General features: G+C 39.1%; 1 protein-coding gene across 1 annotated transcript; it reads right to left on the bottom strand.

The window, feature by feature from the left end:
• Positions 1-19,993, bottom strand: LOC141968929 (LIM domain-binding protein 3-like). Its single transcript, XM_074924190.1, has 7 exons — positions 19,905-19,993; positions 18,399-18,553; positions 12,021-12,321; positions 10,627-10,807; positions 8,215-8,335; positions 6,685-6,800; positions 1-4,701 (listed from the first exon to the last, which is right to left on the bottom strand). Exons 1-7 carry the CDS (start codon positions 19,991-19,993, stop codon positions 4,612-4,614), a joined length of 1,053 nt encoding a protein of 350 aa, XP_074780291.1. The 3' UTR covers positions 1-4,611.
• Positions 19,994-20,766: the final 773 nt, after the last annotated feature.

The following is a 20,766-nucleotide window of genomic DNA, read 5'->3' as shown; positions in this document are numbered from 1 at the left end:
TGCTTTTAATTTTTATTTTCAGGTCTGAAGTAGAGAGTACAAGCTTGTGTATGCTGTCTTATCAGTATTACATGGCTGAAAGCTGTCAGCTGTTCACATGCCATATTAATAAATATGCCCAAATCATAAAGCTTTAACTGTATTTGCACATTGCTTTTATTGCTAGGCTGTTTTATTCATGTTGGCACAGATAATCCACGCAAAGTAGTTACTCACACCTCATAAACCACACAACATTCTGTTTCTGAAATAACTAGGAACTTAGGAAAAAATATATATCTAAGAGCAAGGGCACTTGTGGCATCAAGTCAACATGTCAATATATTATAAAACCTAGATTCCTAATATGATCACTGCAGGCAAGAAATCACTCCGTTTCAAATTCTGATGTTTATAAATACTAAACAAATTAATATCTGCTACCAGGAGACAAGTATTGCAAAAAAACATTAGTGTGCCCAGCATTAGACACTAACGAGTGTGTTCAGTGCTGTGGACATTCACATTATTAAACATAAATAAAAATATTCTTTAAAAAAAAAAACATTTCACCCAAAGTACTGACCACTGAAGGACCAAAGTAAAATATTTTTCCTTGTTTTGAATTTTTAGAAATGTGTAATGTGTAAATCCAATATAGTAAAAACTAACTTCTAAAAAAAGAAAGTCGTAAGGATGGTTTTTTTTTCCCAGATAATAAAAACAGTCTTCTTTAGAAAAATTTAATTTACCCTGCTCTGCAAAATGAACAGAAAAAGAGAAAAAGCATTAAGATAATTGTTTAAACCTTTGAAAAGTTATTGAACACTTAATTAGATAAAAGATTGGTCTTTTTATTTGATCATTCAGAGGTACAGTTATCTTTGTTTTATTATGTAAAACCCCACATGAATTAGAATAAAAAGAACTATTTAGAGGAACTTGTCCCAGGCATCCATTACAAGACATGAAACATGAACAAGTACACATTATTCATCCTGCATCTCTTTGTACAGCGTTTATGTTCCGTGATAGCTGAAAGGCCCTATTCTGAATGACATCTATATCTCTATGTATCTTTCCCCCTTCCATATCACAAAGGTGACATGTAGCAGAAGAGTATCAACAGTTATGTGGTATTCTACCCCTGTGAAAGTTAAAATACTACATTATTTATTATTCACAAATTTCTGGTTCAGATATGTGCAAAAATTCTATCTGCGTATAGATACCAAGGGTGGGTAAGTGGATTCCCTGTTTTTGGACCACATTATGAAGCAGCACAAGTCAAAACAGGTAATTTATTTCATGATAATCCTCAGGGTATCTCTGCTCTTCATGCAGAGCTATCACTGTACCTCATATAGCGATATGTAAACTAGCTTTAATCTCACTTGCTCAGACACCAGCTGGAGTCAGGGCCTGTGTTACAGTGCAGGTTATCTGCCCAAGGAAATTTTCAGGACTCTCAAGTTAGTGCGGCTCCCACTGAAAAGGAAGTTTTCAGGACTCTCTCGAGCTGGTACAGCTCCCACCGAAGTCTGTGCTGCTGCATTCTCACTGTTGCCACTCCGCAAGCCAGCTCAGCTGTGCTTACACACATGACATTCACCTTTCTGCATTACTGACTTCACATTTCCCAGATTAGATCCTGTATCCCCCTTGCTCACCCCTTCTATCCATGTTCGTACTACCTGGACTGTTGTGAGCTGCTCGTACCCCAATTTCTTGCTTCAAGCCCTTTCCCCGACTGTAGTGAGTCATCCTGGCTGTTCCCCCTTTCCTCCCTCCGCCCCACCCCAACTACCTAACATGTCAGCTTAGTGAAACTGGCCTTGCCTAGCTATTCCCCCTCCTCCAACCCCAGCTTCAGGAAGGGCCGCCTGTCTCCTCAGTGCCTCACCTTTTCACACTCAACCAGGGACCCCCAGAGCCCCCGCATTCTGGCTGCTGCAGGTGCTCTGCCTTCTCTGACCCAAGCCTGCCTCCCCCAGCCCACAGAGACCCCTGTCTCCCACACCCTTGTCCGCCCCAGCAACTCACAGGCTGACCTGGGCCACTTCAGGTGGCAACCTGGGCTCCCCTGCCAGCGGGACGAAGAGAAGACAGCCCCAGCCACACTGGCTACCACCATCTCTCAATGGAGTGCACCCCTGCCTAAGCTGCAGCCCTCCATCTCTGGCCATCTCCTAAAATGCTTTATCCTTCACGCTGCCAGTGAAGAGGGAGCTTTTAGGGACATTGAGGGGGAAGGTGGAGAGCGAGACACACACATATACACACATGCAGATTAGAGGCAAAAGACTTCATTAAATTCTCCTGAGGCATCACAACCCCGAGCATTCTGTGTCCTCCCAAGGAGTCTGACTCCCTGTTTTGATGCTGACAGTAAGAGATTAGTCCCAGTCAGTGGATAACACAGAAATCTGCCTAAAGAATATCTTCAATGCAGTCTTACTATATAATATGCTGATTTGAATTCTCTTAAATAAGAGAGAACAATAAATGCATTTTGTTGAATGACATTCAAAAATTAAAAGTAAGTCTAGAATTCTCTCACTGTTATGAAAAGGTATTTAGTGAAGTCAAATATGAGGGGAAAAAATATTTAACTTCCATGATTACAATTTATTCCTCTAGAGAATCTTTGGATTTTGTAATCGATGGAACCATATTCACACCTGCCCAGCACTGACTGAAAACAGAAAATCTGTTTGCTATATTAAAAAAAGGCATTGCATATTATGTACTAGTGTTTTAGAATCATTCACACATACAAAAATCTGACCCTGTCGCACTCAGATCAGATCACTGCTAAGATCAGTGAGCACTAAGATACCTACTGAATAAATACAGGTCATATATGTCAAAACTGCCACAGGCAGTTCATGTTGTTATTTTCGTCCAAGATGCGGACTGCCTGCAGCTAACTTAACTCTCATATTAGAACTCCAAATTTCTTTAATTCCTTCCCCAAGCTTTGGATAGTTTTTCATCCCTGAAAAGACACGTGAGTTTTCTTAAAATGGGCATTATGCATAGGAGGGAAAAGGTAGTCAGTGCTATGTAATTTCTTGTTTCAAAACACAAGGTAAAATAGGGTGCAGATGGCACCAGGATGTGACCCACAGAAGCCTCAGAAATACTAATTCAAAATGTCAGTACAGCAAGCTGTCAACACACACATCATAATTCTCACTTAAATTAATAAATAGTGATCAATGTTCCATTTTAACTCTGTTTCTGTCAGACAGAGCTGCTGTCTCCGATACAAAAGTAATTGATATTTAAAATTAAAAATTCAAAATTATTATCAGTACTACAAGTATTGCTCTTTTGAGGAAAAAAAAAAAAGTTTTATAAATAACTGTTCAAACAACTTGAAACTTTAAGCTATTAGAAAAGAGGACTCTGTGGTTGTCCAAATTGTTGGAGCCTATCTGCTGTTTTACAATGGCAAATACTACTACAAATCAGGATGTGTTGCATTTAAACTAACAAAAGTAATAAAGAGTATGTGCCTGTGGTGTTATGCTGCCTTACAGATTTTTGATCAGTGTTAATTTACTATAGGGAAAAAAAAAAAATATGCTCTTTTCCTAATGATATGGGATAGAGTAGGGAACTCTTGCAAGCTATCTCCCACTTCCCAGCTGTGCTAGATGTATGTGTTCACCAGTGTGAAGGTCCAGATGTGGATTTCTACCTCCCACCGATATCAGTGGGAATTAGAAAACAAAGCAACTTTGAAATTTTTTTTCAACAAAAGAAAAGGAAAACTGGTTTCAAATTAAAAGCTGGCTTTTTCAGCCATCTCTATTCCATTCAGTGAAAGAGCAATTTGGAGAAAGTCAGTTGTCCTTTTCCGTCGTGATTTGAAAGTGAACTAATCTACTCTGGATGCAAAAGCCAAGCGCACTAGCAAGGTTGACCCAACATATTATTCTCAATCTTACTGGGTTATGGAAGGCGTTATTCTGTTTCCACTTTATTTTCAAACTAAGGTATGGATTGTCTCCTAGGCTTCCCAGCTACATATGGATTCAAGGCAGGCTTCTTATTTGGAAAGAATCTAAAATATTTGATGCTATGAGGTAGCACCACAACATAATGGAATAGCAGGCACAGCAGTCACTTTTCATAGAGGAAACCCCGATCTACTTATTTCCCTTTGAAAGCTATGGCCTTTGGTTCTACAGATAATTGGACATGTGGCACTTACTCATTCTTGTTATGAAAGAAAAGGACTTATTACAAAAGGACTTTTCCAGTCGTTCTTAAACACTAGTGTGTGGTCTAAGCAGTAAAATTGCTGTGGGTAGTTAATTTGAAACTGCATTTGCATATTACTTTTTATATTACAGTTTTTAGTTAATTTCAATATTTCCCCCAACTGTTGCTCTAATAATGGCCTAGTTCATTTGGTTTTGACCGTTCATTCAGTAGGGTTTGGTATGAGCCTTGCAGAAGCATGGTCTGCATTTACGAAAGAGAAACTTTCATTAAGTTAAACTTCAGAAGTATCAACTTCCTAGCTTTTACCAAGAGAAATGCTAGCCATGGTTATCAACTTTATAACTGCTCAGTTAGTCATCTGTTTTTCCCCAGTGTTACTGACTACCAACTCTTCTTTTAAACATTGATGGCATGGGCATGCTTCTTGCACAGTGGCTTATCCTTCTTGGAGTAGAACGGCTGACCTTCCAAATTCACATGGCATACCTAGAATTAATAATAAATACAATCAGGAATCATTAAGAGAGAGAAGGACGTGATTATCAGTTCCAACTGTATTTCTCTTCTGCCCACACGTTTCTTTGGCAGAAGTGCATTTGATTTCCTGGATCAAAGAGCCTGTCGTGGTAGATTTCCTACTGCTTGCTGAGGTTAGACTCTGGTTTGCATCAGCTCTCCTCTCTGTACTCGCCTGCCACCACCACCCGCTAAGTTCACTAGTTCCCATCCGAGTACATGATCCCCTGTGCAGCTTTGGCATGTCCCAGCAGTGCTGGTGTCAAAGACTGTCAGAGGAGAGTGGCACACTCCAGCACATGCAGCTAGCTCAGAATTTAAGACCTAGATTCCGATCCTTTAATGTACGGTTTGACAAAAGCTCTGTTTGGGTGCCGTGGTCCCAGGGGTACCATCCTTCCACGGTACCATTAGATACTCATTCCTCTTATTACTTTGTCTTGGTACAGGTGCTTACGTGATCAAGGAGTGAGTCATTCAGGCAGCCAGTATCACTGAAAACTAATTACTTTTTCATATGAGGTTATTCTTCAACCCATGAAGTTCTCTGCCTGGCTGCGTAAGTGCTGGTGTTGACATAACACAGCATGTGAGAATGCATGGCCGAGGCAGGGCAGCCCGGGTTTAGATCAGCTTAAACTGCCCTGGAATTGTACAGATACCTACAGAGGGTAGTGCAACACCACTTGCAAGGTCAGAGTTGACCAGAACCACTTAAGGAAAGCAACACATCAGAATCCAGGAATAAGAATAGATGTCCCTAATGCTTAAGGCAGGCTTAAGACCAGTGAGTGATAACGTTGGTGATGTGCTAGTGCGAGTGGAAGGAAAATCATGTGAAAGGACAGGGGGAGAGCATATTGGAAATTAGGAGTTGTATTTATTTGCATTTGATTTAACCCACTGAAAGAAATAAAGTTAGCTCCTAACAGAAAATGCTGTGAGAACTGCATTAACAAAACTCAACCTCCACAGAAAATAAATACATAAGAATGCAGTTAAATGAAGAAGCAAAAAATAACATGAAATATTCAGATAAAGTGTCTTTTATAAGTAACTAATAGCTGTTAGTTTGTGAAGGAAACTCGCTGTCTTAGTATTTCTACGTTAGAATTTCAAAAAGGCTTCAATTTTCACAGGACACTTTTGTGTCACTCACTTCCCTGTACCCTTAAAAGACCAGTAGTTAGTTTAGCTTTAGGTATTTATAAACATTTCTATGCTTTCTACTCTTCAACCTGAATTTTAGAGTTCAGCAAACATTAGAAATTGTCACTGTCATTTTTGGTGTGGGCAACATACTATTTTTAGCTAATCAGAGGTTCTAGATGTTATTACCTTAGGAATAACACGTTGTAGAGCAGCACAGCTGTATTGGAGCCATATGGAAAGTTCTGTTTATCATACGGATTTTACTACTTTGTGTGCAGAGTGTGGGAATATGGCCACACTATACAGTTGTATGCACACCACAGATTGATGAGTTTGACCAACTTCTATGCTAATTGCTATTCATTCTCTCTAAACAGACTCCCTTTTGCAAGTTTCAACAAGCGTTGTGCATGGAAATACAAACTGCTCTGCTTTGTAAGTAAGATTATGGCTATACTGTTCAGTATGGTGTTAATTTATTTTAAATCCTGCTTTATCTTTATTTGGTAAACACTGGAAAGAATAATAGCAATAGTGGTATGTATTACTGTATGTACTCTCTAAAACTGGATGTTTTATTAGAAAGCACTCACTTGTGAGGATCAAATTTATTAATTCTAGTAAAAGTTTATGGAGGAGAATAGAAATGACTCCCATCCTTCTCCATCTGCAAGTAAAAAATCAAATTCAGTCCCTCTGCATCCTTAGGCATATGTTAGTCATTCCTGCTTTCAGGTTTTCTGATGTTACTTCACAATTTATGAGTATAAAGAAATGAGATAGTGTTGGTATAGAACCTACAGCACAAATGAAGCAGGTATCATGCCAAGTGTGTCCAAGAGCTTCAATGAATTTATCTCCAGCTTCAACAGGAAAATCACAACCATGGCATTTTGTGCTGAACAAAGCAACATAATCTAAAATAAAACAAAAAGCAAACTTAGTACAAACTCTTAACATAACTGTATTAAATCCAAGAAAAATAGAAAGTTTCCAGAGGATGAATTTTTGAATTGTTTTTGCTCAGTTTCCTACTATATTCACTGAAAACACTCACAGTGAAATCTGCTTCTTTTCTTTCATTATTTAAATACAAACCCAGTGCAAAACCCCACGTCAGCACAACTGTTGCCATCACAAACATAGCAAACAAACAAAAAAATTCATGAAATTTTAAGTTCTGTAATGAATTTCTCACATTAGCTTTAAATTAGTTTTAATGTGTGCGGAACCTATTTGTAAGCACAACTATGGTCATGCAAAACACAATCTAGTGGCCAGTGAGTGTTATCTTAACGGTGGTATAGAAGCATAGTTTCAGTTTCCATGACTGGATTTATGTTCTGTCTGCATTAAGAGAGAATATTACGGAAACCCCATACTGTCTGGTTAATACATCTTTAGTTTGAATAGCAAGTGCCATTTAGAAAGACTTGACACTGAAAAAGATTAGCAGAAATTCTAAAGGTATATGGAATTTGTGAGAATCCACTGGTTATGGCAAAGTTATGCCAAAACCTCCAACTTCAAAGGGCAGGTGCCAAGTCAGTGAAGAATGAAAGCCACAGAGTGTGACTAGAGTTACTCTGATACATAAAATTTGATTTGTGCGACCATAAGGAAGGAATTTCCAGAGGGAAGTAGGACAGGACCGCATTAAACGGACAAGGCAGGGCTTACAGAGGGAACACCACTTAAACCTTAACCTGCTTCCTCACCATGTGAGGCATCTCATTTGTATGGCAAGCACCATTTATTAAACTGTGTTACCCTTTCCAGAGTTTGGGAAAGTGTGGCCTTAGTTAGCAAGGAGCAGTTCACTTGTTGCAGCACTCAGAAAACAAAACCTGAGCTACCATGTGTTGCAGGGTGAGGTAGCAGTATCAGAGGTCATAATTCAAGCAATTTAGAGAGAGAATGTGGGCAGCAACCCACACATACCATATAGAAGCGCTACCAGAACTCTAAAAGAACTTTTCACCCCACAACGTGTAGATTTCTAGTGAGCAGAATCTACCAGGGAAGGGAGGGGGACAAGGAAAAAAAAGCAAAGGGAGAGAAATGGAAGGTAAGTGTCATCATACGTAAGGGAGAGAAAGGAGGTAAGTCATTCTGGGACACAGAGGCAAAAGAGCAGTGCTCTGCCAGTCCTTCCTATAAACTGCAGAAGCTTGTGTATGTTGTATACTTGCATATGTGGAGAGTGGAAACAAAATCCATTCTGTGACGGGTGACTGATTTTACTTTGTTCGTCAGGTGCTTTATTCTCCTGTTGCTTTCACACAGCATGAAGCACATGCTTACTGAGCACAACTCTCTGGTTTGCCATACCTTTCTCACAGTAAGGTTCCCCATCCTCCATGTGAAAGAGGCTATTCCCAAACGGCATCTTACAAGCAGCACAGACAAAGCAACTTGTGTGCCAAGTCTTTCTTAGGGCATGCATCACTTCCTGTAAAACAAACAAACCAAGAAAAATCTCCAGCAGGACAGCATGCCCTGCAACTACCTACTGGAGAACAAACACAAGGCAGAGATGCTCTGAATTGTTCCCTTCTCTATCAGCCAATTCTCCTCCTCAAAAGAAAGAAGTATGACAGAAATTGGGCTCCTTTGGAAAGGAGGAGGAAACAGGACTGCAAACTTTCTAGAACAATGTATTTGCCAAAATGAAACAACATAGTTCAGCCAGCTGTTTGTATCAACACGCCCAGTCACTGTTGCAGGAAAGATTCCGCGCAGACTCTGATTATTTTCTCCTTTGTTTTGACATGACTAGTATGACCTCTTCAATGCAAGAGTATGATTTGTTAAAAAAATTCTGAAGAGTAATTTTCTTTCTAAGACCAAGAGATGCATGCAGGGGATAAGTGATTTAAGTCTTATGTTTCAGACAGTAATTATGTACTAATTTCTTTAAGCTTCTCACAATAACGCTTCACAAACTAATGTGAAAATCTTAAAAAAAAAAAGTTCTTAGATTTTAACTTATGTGATTAGTGAAAATGAGTCTGCGTGTCTGTTCCTACATCATGTGTTCATCACAAAAAAACAAATTCTGTGCAACTGATGTTCTCTTGAACTGAGTATCCAGATTTTATCAGCTTCTTTCTCCTATCCACTATGGAGCTATCTCTATTACTTCATTCTTATCCTGTCACACAGAAGATTTCCAAGCCCAAAAGCTGCTGTACTGAGCTCTGATTCATGGTTACCTGCTAATTTGTCAATTTTACTTGTGCCCAAGACGATGTTCAACAGTGTATCTCCAGATTTCAGAGGGCCAGCTGTGTAACTGGTGTAAATTAATTTAACTTTGTTAACTTCAGTAAAACAGCATTGATTTGCACCAGCTGAGACTCTAGATCCTATTTTATGTTGCTTCCAATTATATATGCAGACCCTGATTCTCTTTTAAGGATTATTTTTAATCTCCATTGACTATGACAAAAGGCATTGAAGCCCTCTTCCATGCTTTCAATCCAGGGAATAGATAAAATAGTCTAATTTACATTTGCCATATATTTCATTAGAGAATCACCATTTGAGATTCATTAACTTCTGTTACTGTTTGCAAAACAACTATCATTGATAAATAGGTTTGGATCCATTTATGAACCCCACTGAGCTAAGAAGCAAAAAGCAGATTGAGAAATCTTATTAATATAAATAGAGGCAGCTGGCATCTTTGCCATTTTCCTGATGAAAATCCATAATGGGGAACTGATTTGTGCCAGCATTAATTAGGTAAGTTAAGTCAGTACTCTGCTGTAAAATTACTCCTACTGCTGCAGTAGCAAACAAGACTTGGTTGGATCCAGAGCTTCACCACAGATGCCTGATGCTGCCATCCCTAATTGGCAACTGCAGAGAAAAGCATCTAATCCGCCAATGCCAACATTCAGGGAGATGTCAAAAGGCGAGAGCTAAGTGATGAACAGCCAGTGTGGTTCTCCTTTCTTCCTCATTTAAGAGAATCATGTCATATAGTCACTATAACTGCATGTGTAAATACACTGTTAAGATTATCTTGTGGTATTATTACAACCTCATCACCGTCAAAGGTATATGGAGAGCAGATTTACTTGTACCTAAGCATGAGTACACCAAGACAAAAGTGGCATCTATTTTTGCCTTTCTGGAATTGAGATCTTTGTGTTTATTCTGTATTTTCTTAACTATAAGAAGTCAGCAGAATTCCTCTTGGCAGCTGCGTTGCTAGCTACCAGTGAGGTACAGCAAGAGCAGTGGGCCTCTTCCCGTGATCATGGACTTCTCCGTTTAAATTTAGACTAAGTCCTGTATTAGAAAAAAACCCCAACCATTCAAGTCTCTTACTATAATTATAAGGAAAAGATAGATAAAAGTAACACAGTGTATTGGATAGCAAAGAACTATCCAGAAAGTGTTACTTATTTTATGCTCAGTGAGATGGTAGTTGGATTACATATTCTGTCTATGAGTTGACTAAGGTACAGAAATATCCAAGATTTCAGATAGATAAACATTATTTTGCCAAGAAAGGTTGGCCCAGATGATCCTTGAGGTCCCTTGCAACCTGGTATTCTAGGATTCTGTGATTACAAAAAATACGTTTCTCATTCTGAAATAAGCAACAGACTGGGAAATTATTATTAAAAAGGGGGAATAATTAAATATCTACATTCATTGCTTACATTCTAAACTATTTCACGATTTCAATGAACCACGCAGTTGGAGAAAGGGTTAAGCTTGTTCTCTTACCCCCATGATCTTAGTGTGGCATCTGGCACAGGTTGGGGCGAAGAACTGTTCATAGCAGCGCTCACAGTACACACTGTTCTGCTCTTCCACAAAGCACATATCGGCCAAGGATGTCTTGCAGTAAGCACAGTTGAATTCTTCTGGGTGCCAAGAGCGACCCATGGCTACCAGGAAAGGACCCCTGTAAACAATTGTAATTATCTTATTTGTATTGCAAAAAGATTGAATGACCCTGATTACAGACACACTTTGTTAGCACCGTGTACACGTATAACATTCTCCTTGAACCGTGAAGGTGTATATTGAAATGAGATCCCGAGGCCTGAACAGAAGTGGTCTTTTTCAAGATCATTACTCAAACACTTTGCCAGTTGGTTAAAATGTTTCATTGAGTCATAGACACTGGATTTACAGACAGCTTGGAAAAATCAACTGTCTTCATATCCGCACAGCTACAGGGGTCTTTGTAAACAGCTGCAAAGACAAGAGGAAAAGGCCAAGGGTTGTAACACAGAAGATAATGCTACTATTTGAAAGCATGCAAAAGTAGGCAAATTTCCAAGCCTACACACCCACACCCTAAAGTAGCTCCTGAAGTCTCTTGCCTTCTTTTCATCTGAGAGCACTGCATGCAGCATCTTCTAGAAATGTCGGACTATGGGGTGACAACTAGCTGTTTGCTTATATAGAAGACCCATTAGTTTTGGTGATTTACTCTTGATTGTGATTAGATATTAAATGATTATTACTGGAGTCTTTCCATTTCAGAATATATGAAGGGTAATAATCAGCAGTTCCACATCACCAAACTATCTCCGTTTAGTGGGGGAGACTGTCATTATCATGGGTTACTTAAAGTTGGTTAGCAGTCCACAGGGTAACCATGGGCACAGGTTCAGCAGAATGAATTGGGAGAGGAGAAGGGAGAGGCATGCTATGAATCACTGGTAATAGAGTGTAGGCATTATCTTTCTCCAGACACAAAAGCAACAATTACATTTGGCTGCTGTTCCAAAATGATGTCTCGTTCCTTTTCTCCCCATAATCCTCCCCCCACCCCCAGCTCTCCCAGTGAAGTTGTATGTACCTCCTTCGAGGGGTACCTTAGGATCAGAAACTTGTTTAAAAAAACAAACAGTGATTTTCCACGGCACCCAAGAAACAAACAATTAGCACGTATAACTTCGCAGTGATAAAAAGCGAACCACACAATAGCAAAATGAGCTCTGGAAATGTTAAACTAATGAAGCAGACAACAGACATCCCTGCTGGGTAATTTGACCAAGTCTTAGGCTCTGGTACTGTATATTAATGTACAATAACCAGTCTCTCTGATATTTTTTCCTGCTATTTTTTCTTCTGCTTCATCCCTCCTCCAAACCTCATGACCTTACCGAATTATGCTGTTGCAGTGCCCACAGAGAGGAGTTCGGCTGCTGGCTGGGAAACGCTCAGCCCTCTGAACTGTTCCCCGGGCTATTGCAGGAGCCTGGGAAGAAGCTGAAACTGGAGATGGGTAAGCAGAAGTTGAGGCAGGAGATGGTACTGGAGCACCCCTTGGCAGGATGTGCTTTGTGACAGTGGTGGTAGTTTTTCCAGGTGCAAATTTCTGAGAAAAGGAGTCATCTGTTACCCAGGGAGGACGACTTGCAGGCTCAGTGTTGGCAGAGGTGTAGGAATGAACTGGTGCTGGTGCTGTTTTAAGTATCCCAAAAGAAACCAAAAAGTATTTTAAAGTCATTTCTGCTGATGGCAAAACAGCAACACTTACCAAAGGGTACTCCATGACACACAAAAAATAAAAGCTTCAGATGACACTTAATTATGGTCATTAATCCCGGACTGAAGCCAAGGATATCAGCACAGTCACTGACTTCTAACCCACATGCTTTACAGAAGTCATTGCCTACTGGCTTTTACATATTTTATGGAGACCATTTTCAAGGGCATCTCTTCATTTTCTAGGAGGAATGGATATGACAATTCTGTGATCATTTCAAAGACTGCCATATAATCTGTTTAAGACAGGTTAAAAATAGAAAGGCCAGATCACATAATACAGCTTTAGATGGAATTCCCCATAATTTCAGTAAGAAGTTGTGCTTAAATTTTGAGCTCATTATGTTCATTACAATGTAGCATTTTCCACAGATGTCACTGTTACCTAGCATTTGCAGGTTTTACTCCTAGGTTGCTGAAGAAAGACAGGCTCACACAGGGAACACAGAGATGGAGCACTGGAAGCAATATTGAGGGAGCCAATTTATCTCACATGACCAGCAAGACAAAGCCAACAGCACTTAGGGGAAGGCCAGACTTGTGGTTATGACTGATCTCAGTTCGGTTCTTGGCTCTGCCACAGACTTCCTGTATATAGTGTCTCTGTGCCTCAGTTCCCATGTATAAAATAGAAATAATATACTTCCTTTCTTCCACCCTTTGACTATCACATAAAATCTTCAGTGCAAACTGCATCTGTGTTTGCATGCGCAAGGCTCTAATCTTGGGTGGAGCTTTATCACGTAAAAATAAGCAGAAGCTAGAGTCTGCACATACCAACAAGTTTTCCCATTGCCCTGCTCCTTTCAAAACAAAAACGTCAGATCTTGCACTGTGTAGGACTGAAGCCACTGCACAAGAAACTGCCTCGCTTTGCCAAGTACAGGAGCACTAAAAGCAGTTTTTCCTTTGCAAGGAAAACAAAGTGAACGATTGTTGGTTTGTGTGAGGAGGAACAGAACTCGGAGAGTTGAAGTGTTTTGCCCAAATGAGAGAGCACAGATTTAGGAACAGAAGTCAGTTCTGCAGTCTAGGCAAACATCCTGCACAGTAGATCCCAGTGCCAGTAAAATGATGACCAAACCCAAGAGTTTTAAGGGGCTTGCAGGTAGAAATGTATTTCAGCCAAGAAGAGGGTTCTGAATGTAACATGGATCTTTCTGGAGAATTAAGTGGTGAGAAGATTATGTTCTACTTAACACTCCTCCCTTAGCCCATACCCTGTGACACAGAATAACATACACTGATTATTGGCAATTGCAGGTGCTTAAACTGCATAGATATCAATCCACTGTGATCACCCTAATGATCCCTGAGTTTCTTCTTTTTGTTGAGTTCAGAGTTGAATCTCATGCATCCTCCTGATAAAACTTTCTTATGCTACAGCATCAACGATGTTGCTGCTTCATAAAACTCTATCCCACCTTAGCTTGAGGCTTTTTTTTATTTTAAACTTGGGAATGGTAAACAGTGTTTAAGGATTTCAGAACAGAGAGTTTCTATGCAATCTCTCTAAATCCCGAGGCTGTTGCTATTTATGTATTACAGTATTAAGCTAGGCAGAATGAGAAGGCAATATTTAATCTCTAATTGGCGAGTTCAAAAGGCTCCCACCTGTGAGGCTCTCTAATTCAATAAGGTGACTTCTAGCTCACTCAGTTTTGAGAAAGGGTTCTCCCTCCCCCAGGAGCCAGTTCCTGTCCATGCGAAGTGCAGCAGTGCATCCCACAGAGAGCCCGGCAGAGGGGTCAGACACTCAAACCCACAGTTCCAGAACTGAAGAACAGATGCAGTCCAGGTACCACTTTTAGGATGTCTTTTCCTGTAATTATCTTTAGTAAATTCAGCTTACAACCTCTTCGTTTCTCACTTTTCTTCCTCAATGTCACAATATTGGTGTTTTATTTTTCCATTTTTTTTTTTATCCCAACCAATGTAGACAGCATATGATTTATCTGGGGAAGGGTCTTTATCTTTCATTCTCTTTACCTTCTATTTCTTTTTCCTCTAGCTATCTTTTCTACTTGCCATGGTAAAATAAAGCAACAAAATACTTATTTTCAGTTGCTGAAAGAAGATACCAGGGGAATTATTGCAAAATGACAAATGTTGTGTGTTCACAACTGCTCCGAGTTCTCTTTTCAGCCATTGTCAGGGTGGATTTATTACCACATATTTCCCCCCTGTGAACAGGCTGGCATTACCATTGATTTAAAATAGTGTCATTGCAATTTATCAGAAAGGTTTCACTAACTTTGAGGTTTTAGCTATTGCTATTAAGAGGAACTTATCTTAGTATCACATAGCTATATCCCTAAGCTTATTTGAGCAACTCTCTCAGTAGCTACTGCCATACAAATTCACCTGGCACTTTATGTGTTTCAAAGTCTTCCAACACACATGCAGCAGATAAAAGGTGCTGTTTGCTGGTAAAAAGCACTCAGTATAGCAGAGAATAGATTCTCAGAAAATAAGTAGAGTATGAGCTGACTCTTAACTGTTCAAAAATGAATACTTAAAATAATTGAGTAACCCAGCCTCTATCACCTTGTTTCTCTCAGCCCTCAGACTCTCTTAGAGTAGGAAAGAATGGGACTACTGTTATCCTGAGAGAACAGCAGGAGAAGGGCTCTCTCAACAGCCATCCTTGCTTCTGGGGAATTTGGAATTCCCTCCATCAGCTCTTCATTCATGGTCAATGGATATTTTCGCTCCAGACGAAAAGGTGTGTTACCAAAGATCCATTTAGTAAAGATTCAGATAGTCTCAAACGCTTTGGCCTTACGTCCCAGCTTGCACTGTGAAAACAATTTCCCTTTTTTTTCCTTTGTTAGTAGAACACATAATTGTTATTCTTAATAATAATCTTCTGGTAACAAATGTAACTCATTATCACAACTGAATTGGCTTGTTCTACATTTAGTGGCCGCATCCTGAAGCCCAGAATTTTCCTGTCTATGTTCCAGTATATACTAGATGACAGACAAAGCAGATAATGTAACAAGTCCTTTGTAAGAAGACACTATCCTTACTCAGAAGAATTTAAAATGAAAGATGGTACATAACCTGCTGGTTTAGTATTGAAGGTGCTTAGGACTCAGCAAAAAGTTCGTTGAGATCTGTGGGAATCTTTCTACCAATTTCTAAAAGAGTGGATCAGGTCTTTACACTTGAGCACTCTTACGTACATGAGTAGTCCTATTTGGACTTAGGGATTTAAAAGGAAAGATTTGCTTTGTTACTTTCAGGGGTCATGTTACCCTGTAGGATAAAACTGGCGTCTGAGTTGCTTGTTATATATGAAAGCACTAGTTTAGTCTGGGAAAGCCTACAAGAAAGGAATACACAAGTATTTTCTGCCATCTAGTGGACCTTGTTCAGAAAAGAAGTCTATGCTCTTAAAACGGGTTATGAAATTTATGGAGTTCACAGCTTTCTCTATAGAAAGAAAACAAAGATTTTTAGCAGCGGAAAATTCTCACCAGAGTTAGGTCAGTCAGAGTAGTTCCCTTTCTTCGCTTTAAAGTGTAGACTTAGTGACTACCCCCATCTCAGCCAGATATTCAACAATGCAGCTTCATTTTGAGACTGGTTTCAGTGTAAACAAGATTGATCCCCATTATTTTTTTCACTCTGAGACAGATTAAAATGTCTTCTAAACCCTTTTAGTGATTGATTCAGGTTCCTGGACATTGCCTACATGAGGCTGTTGGTGGGTGTTTTAATCTGGAAGTTGCTGGCCCACATTTTTAAGGGAAGCAAGTAATTTCATTCCCATTAACACTGATGACTAGCATAAAGACATTCCTCTTCTAAATTCTACATTGCAAATTCTTATAGTAATCTCCACTATTTTGGCCTTTTCACACTGTGGATTTACAATAAGTAAGTCTAAGAAATTATTTGCCGAAGTGAGAGTGCAGCTATTGCAAAAGCCCGAGGTTGCACTCAGATTGGAATAAAAGGCTGTGTTTAGTGATCTCATAGGTCATAATTTGAGAACAGCTGGTCCTCTCAGACTGAGGTTGCATTTTGCACCGCAGGACAGAGTTTATATTCACTGACAAAGTTGAGTGAGGAAGTTTTCTAACTGTCTTGATGGTTTGTTTCAAAGTACTGTCGATCTTTCCCATCTGTAACAGGAAATGCTCTTTCCTCCATTTCTTCCCAAGTGACAATTTTCTGTTTGCTCAGGATTGCAACTGCAAGTGTCTCTAGGGTCAGCTCACATTCTAAAAGTGGTATGAAGTCCTACTACATCAAATATATAAAACTTTTAAAAGGCACCAAAACAAACCCCAAACATCTTCAATAAAATCTCTGTAATAATTTTTGTATCTGAGTCACTTTGGGGTTCAATTACCAAAGTGTTCTAGAATCCTTTACTGGATATTTCAATCTCCTAAGCAATACAGGGAGACTTACTGTTTCTTTCTCTGCCAACTTTAATGCTATTTGTCTTTGTAATGTACCACATTAGATATTATTCTTAATTTTCTCCTGTCCTCTAGAGTATCCTCTGTCTTTGCAGTGCCTGCACAATCAGAATTTTCCACATGCAGGCAGTCAATATATACAGCTGAAATAAATTTGTTGTGTACAGAGTAACACAGAACACAGTTTCCATGCTGTGCATTTTAAGCCCTTATTGGGAGGCAATGGGCATTGCCTCTGATTCTGAGTTTAATTCAACAGCCAGCTTTTTCTTTAACAGCTACAGCTACTGACTGTACAGCTACAGATTTATTTCTGTGGCAGGTTTGTATTTTGAGAGCTTGAGTTTATACTTCCTCCAAAGGAGTGTGGGGCTTAGTATCAATCAGTGTATTTAGGAGATATTTTGACTTGCCACAGTTTGCTCTGTTCTGCATTATGGAAATAAATACTCTGTCTTCATCTTTCCTTCTTTTGCAAGACAAAAATAATAACATTTGTCTTCAGTGAGAACGTGGTATGTGCTGACACACTTAACCAAAAGCAAATGAGAAGCTGAAACCTTTATTTACTTTGAGACCCTTAAATAGCTCATGATAGCTCTGAACTGGCTTTTTCCACCTTTACATCTAAAATATAAAGATCAATCAATTTATCTGTCCGTCTACTTTATGTCTCAGTAAGATTTCTGCATTGGTTTCATTTCAGTAGATCCAGAGATAGAGCATTACAGAAGACAGAGTTTAAGACTTAGAATTCTTGGACTCTCCGTATTTAGTTGACTGTCAAGATATAAATCAACTTTGTAATTCTCTTGCTAAGATCAGAACAAGCTTAATTTGAAACAGAACTGCATTTAGAGTTATACTGCTGCCTCATTTAATCTGTTCATTTTGAAGGTTCATATTTTGGTCATTGATGGTTTTAGAAGTTCGCTCCATTTGTAACACGTTAATACGAAGGGAATTTAAATACCATCAGGGAGCATATTTGACTCATGGATGAATAATCAAATATATTCCTCCAGTACCTGCATCTGTGGGAAGTGGAAGCATAGAATTCTGAAGTGCTTTAATAGGTCATTCTTTATTTCAAAGATAAGCCTGAGTTTGAGAAGTTCCTTACCTGTTTTGCAAATATATCCTACTCAAGCTACCTTCACTTATTTTATCTCCATCCTAAATTGTGCGTTCTTGAGCTGTTTTATCAATTCTGAAGTGTCACTGGGCTCCTAACTCGGTGCACTAGGTTATTTTCTGAATGTATTTCCTTTGAAAAAATCAGGCTATGCATTTTTATTACAGACCTTCCCCTTGTCTGTATTCTTCTTCCTCCATTTGTTCCATGCAAAGCAGAACACAAATACAACATAATCCTCAATCTTCAGATAATCCGAAGCAAAACTAGCAGCGCTTAGTTCCATGTATGTAAATCCCTCCTGATATGCATGTATCCTATTGCAAACTGGGCATTCTTTTCTTTTTGTAAAAGAAATGCATGCACATTTCTTTTCCGGCATTTCTTTTCCGAATCCTTTCAGTACTTTGAAGTCACCTTACCTGGCTGGTAGACAGAGGGCTTTATGCTGGCAGTGGTAACAACTCTCAGTTTTGAGGTAGCAGAAGCAGCAGGACTTTCACCATAGCTCCCGGACGCTGGCGTTGGGGTATACGACTGGCTTGTGTTTCTAAAAGCAAAATGAAGGTATGAGCAACTTTATAAACAGCAAAAGTTATTGATTATGAAATAACAGATCTGGCAGCTTCCAACGCACTCTGAGAGGAACTGTCCTCGAGAGCTACAGAGAGAATACAGAGAGATTCATTAGTCTTTATCATTGCTAAGGGAGGCTTGGATGATTCTTTGGAAAGGAAAATTAGCCAAATAAAGATTTTAAATAATGCCAAGTTGCTCTTGTTGTCACAGAAAACATCTTACTGAAGGAATTTCACAAATTTATTAAAGGAACTCACAGTTTAACAAGGGATCAGACTTCAGAAACATCCATACAAAGTTTGGGGTTTCTGTTCCTCTACAAACAAGCAGGCCTGTTCTTGTCTAAGATAAATCAACGAGGGATATCTCAATGACTTAAAAAGATACTGGCTCAGCACATTTACTACTAGTACAAATACTGTTTATAAGCATTGTACTTTTTCAAAATGATTGTAGTGACCTTTAAAAAAAATTTCTGAAATTAGCTCTTCTCCCTATTTAGACTGAAACGACAATTTATGTTAATTTTTCTAATGTCAGATTCAGCGAACCCAAAAGCACATGACATGCAATACTATGATGCAATTTCTGCATTCCTGGATTAAAAACACTTGCTCAGGATTCCAAACATCAATAAGAAATAGTTTCTATTTTATGGTTTAGATGGTGATTCTCAGTTTGATTACAGTAACACGTTGATATATGTGCCTCTTCTGTTTGCCTGTTACGTTCTTTATCCCTTCAGTGTGACTACCTGCATGAACCAGATCCCTCTCTATACGTGCTGACAGTTGGGGAGTTATTTCAATAGTGGCTTTGCCTATAGGAAAACATTTGCCAGCATAAGAAAAGAAGCATCCAGCTTTGTCAGACCATTGGTCCATCTTGACTTTAACAGCAGAAATAGATGTCATCTGGAGAGAAAACGTAATTTTGACATATGGCAAACCCAGCAAATTCCTTCCACTACAGGTAAAAACATTCCGACTTCTGATTTGTAATTTTGAACAAAATAAACCTATCCTCACAACACAGCTTTTTGCTACTCTGACAGTGCTTGTACTATAGATCCAGTTTGCCTAACACTGCTGCCTCGGGCTAATTTATTTTGTCTATTCAGTTAGACCCAGGGACATAGCCGTTGCTACAATGACCACAGCTAATTACTTCTGTACCTGCTCTAGGCCTCGGGCTGGATTTGGGTTCACTATACCATGAGTAACAGGACTCTCCAAGATAAACGATTTTAGTGGGATTACAGTGAATACAATCCACTGTAAATTCTGTTGTGAACTGGGCTGTGCTTTTATAACTGCCCAAGCTGCTCTAAGCACAGCAAGACTTCTTACTTTCCATTCTTACCATCTATTTCCTGTTGATACCTCCTCATCTGCAGTGCATCAGCACCCACTGCGCTGGTGGTCACTGCTCCTACCATAGCACAAACAGCACGGCTGCGGGTTTTGTTTTTTCATGTACACTGGCTTCACAGACAGCTTTCAAAATGCCTTCAGCTAGACACACACTATCAAAAGATTTTTCCTGCTTTAAAATCTACTATTCAAGAAAACCAGTAAAACAGACTTACCTTTACAAGATCAATGATCAACATTTAAAATGTGGTTTAAAAGATTTTAAATCATGTGTCACACAATCTCAATCTGAAAATGGCACACACTCAGGAAAGTCTGCTCCCAGATGTGCAGGTCCACTGGTAGAAAGACTCATCTGAAGCTCTCTTAATGCACCAAATACATAAAGAAGTTTCGAGCTGGACAGCAATACTTAGGCTGTCATGAAGAAAAACGTTTATTCAAAATTCAAGTGTTTCCCAAAGTTAATAGCATGGTAAAACCAGGGCACTAGATTTCCTTGTATGTTCAGGGAAGTGAAAAAATAAAAAACAACACACACAAAATGTATTCAGAGTACCAAAATCATTGCATAGTTAAGAGAAGTCAACTACTGAACCCTTTTACAAGTGTATGATGTATATTAAATAGAGTAAGGAAGATAAAAAGGCTTGTCAAAGAGAAATTAAGTGTTACGCTACATCAGTAGGGGTTTTAGTGAAGTTAAAAAGATTTATCAGAATTTCTGCTGAAGAAATAGCATGAGATTAAAAGAAAGAAAAAGAGGGAAAAAAAAAAGTGAGAAAGAAAGAAAAAAAATATATTCTAAGGATCAAAGGTGCTTTAACAGAACAGGAAG

The sequence above is a fragment of the Athene noctua genome, chromosome 21, assembly GCF_965140245.1.
Source record: "Athene noctua chromosome 21, bAthNoc1.hap1.1, whole genome shotgun sequence".
Lineage (NCBI taxonomy): Eukaryota > Metazoa > Chordata > Aves > Strigiformes > Strigidae > Athene > Athene noctua.
The sequence above is the reverse complement of the archived record's forward strand: the minus strand, read 5'-3'. Positions and strand labels throughout refer to the sequence as shown.

Bases quoted from the DNA above. Each gene is read 5' to 3' on its own strand.
- LOC141968929 (XM_074924190.1), bottom strand. From the start codon at position 19,993: ATGGTAGGAGCAGTGACCACCAGCGCAGTGGGTGCTGATGCACTGCAG. The intron at 10,808-12,020 runs GTAAGGTCATGA...AATTGTTTACAG, and splicing joins CACTGCAACAGCATAATTCG to GGGTCCTTTCCTGGTAGCCA. The intron at 6,801-8,214 runs GTATGGCAAACC...GTTTTATTTTAG, and splicing joins GGAACCTTACTGTGAGAAAG to ATTATGTTGCTTTGTTCAGC.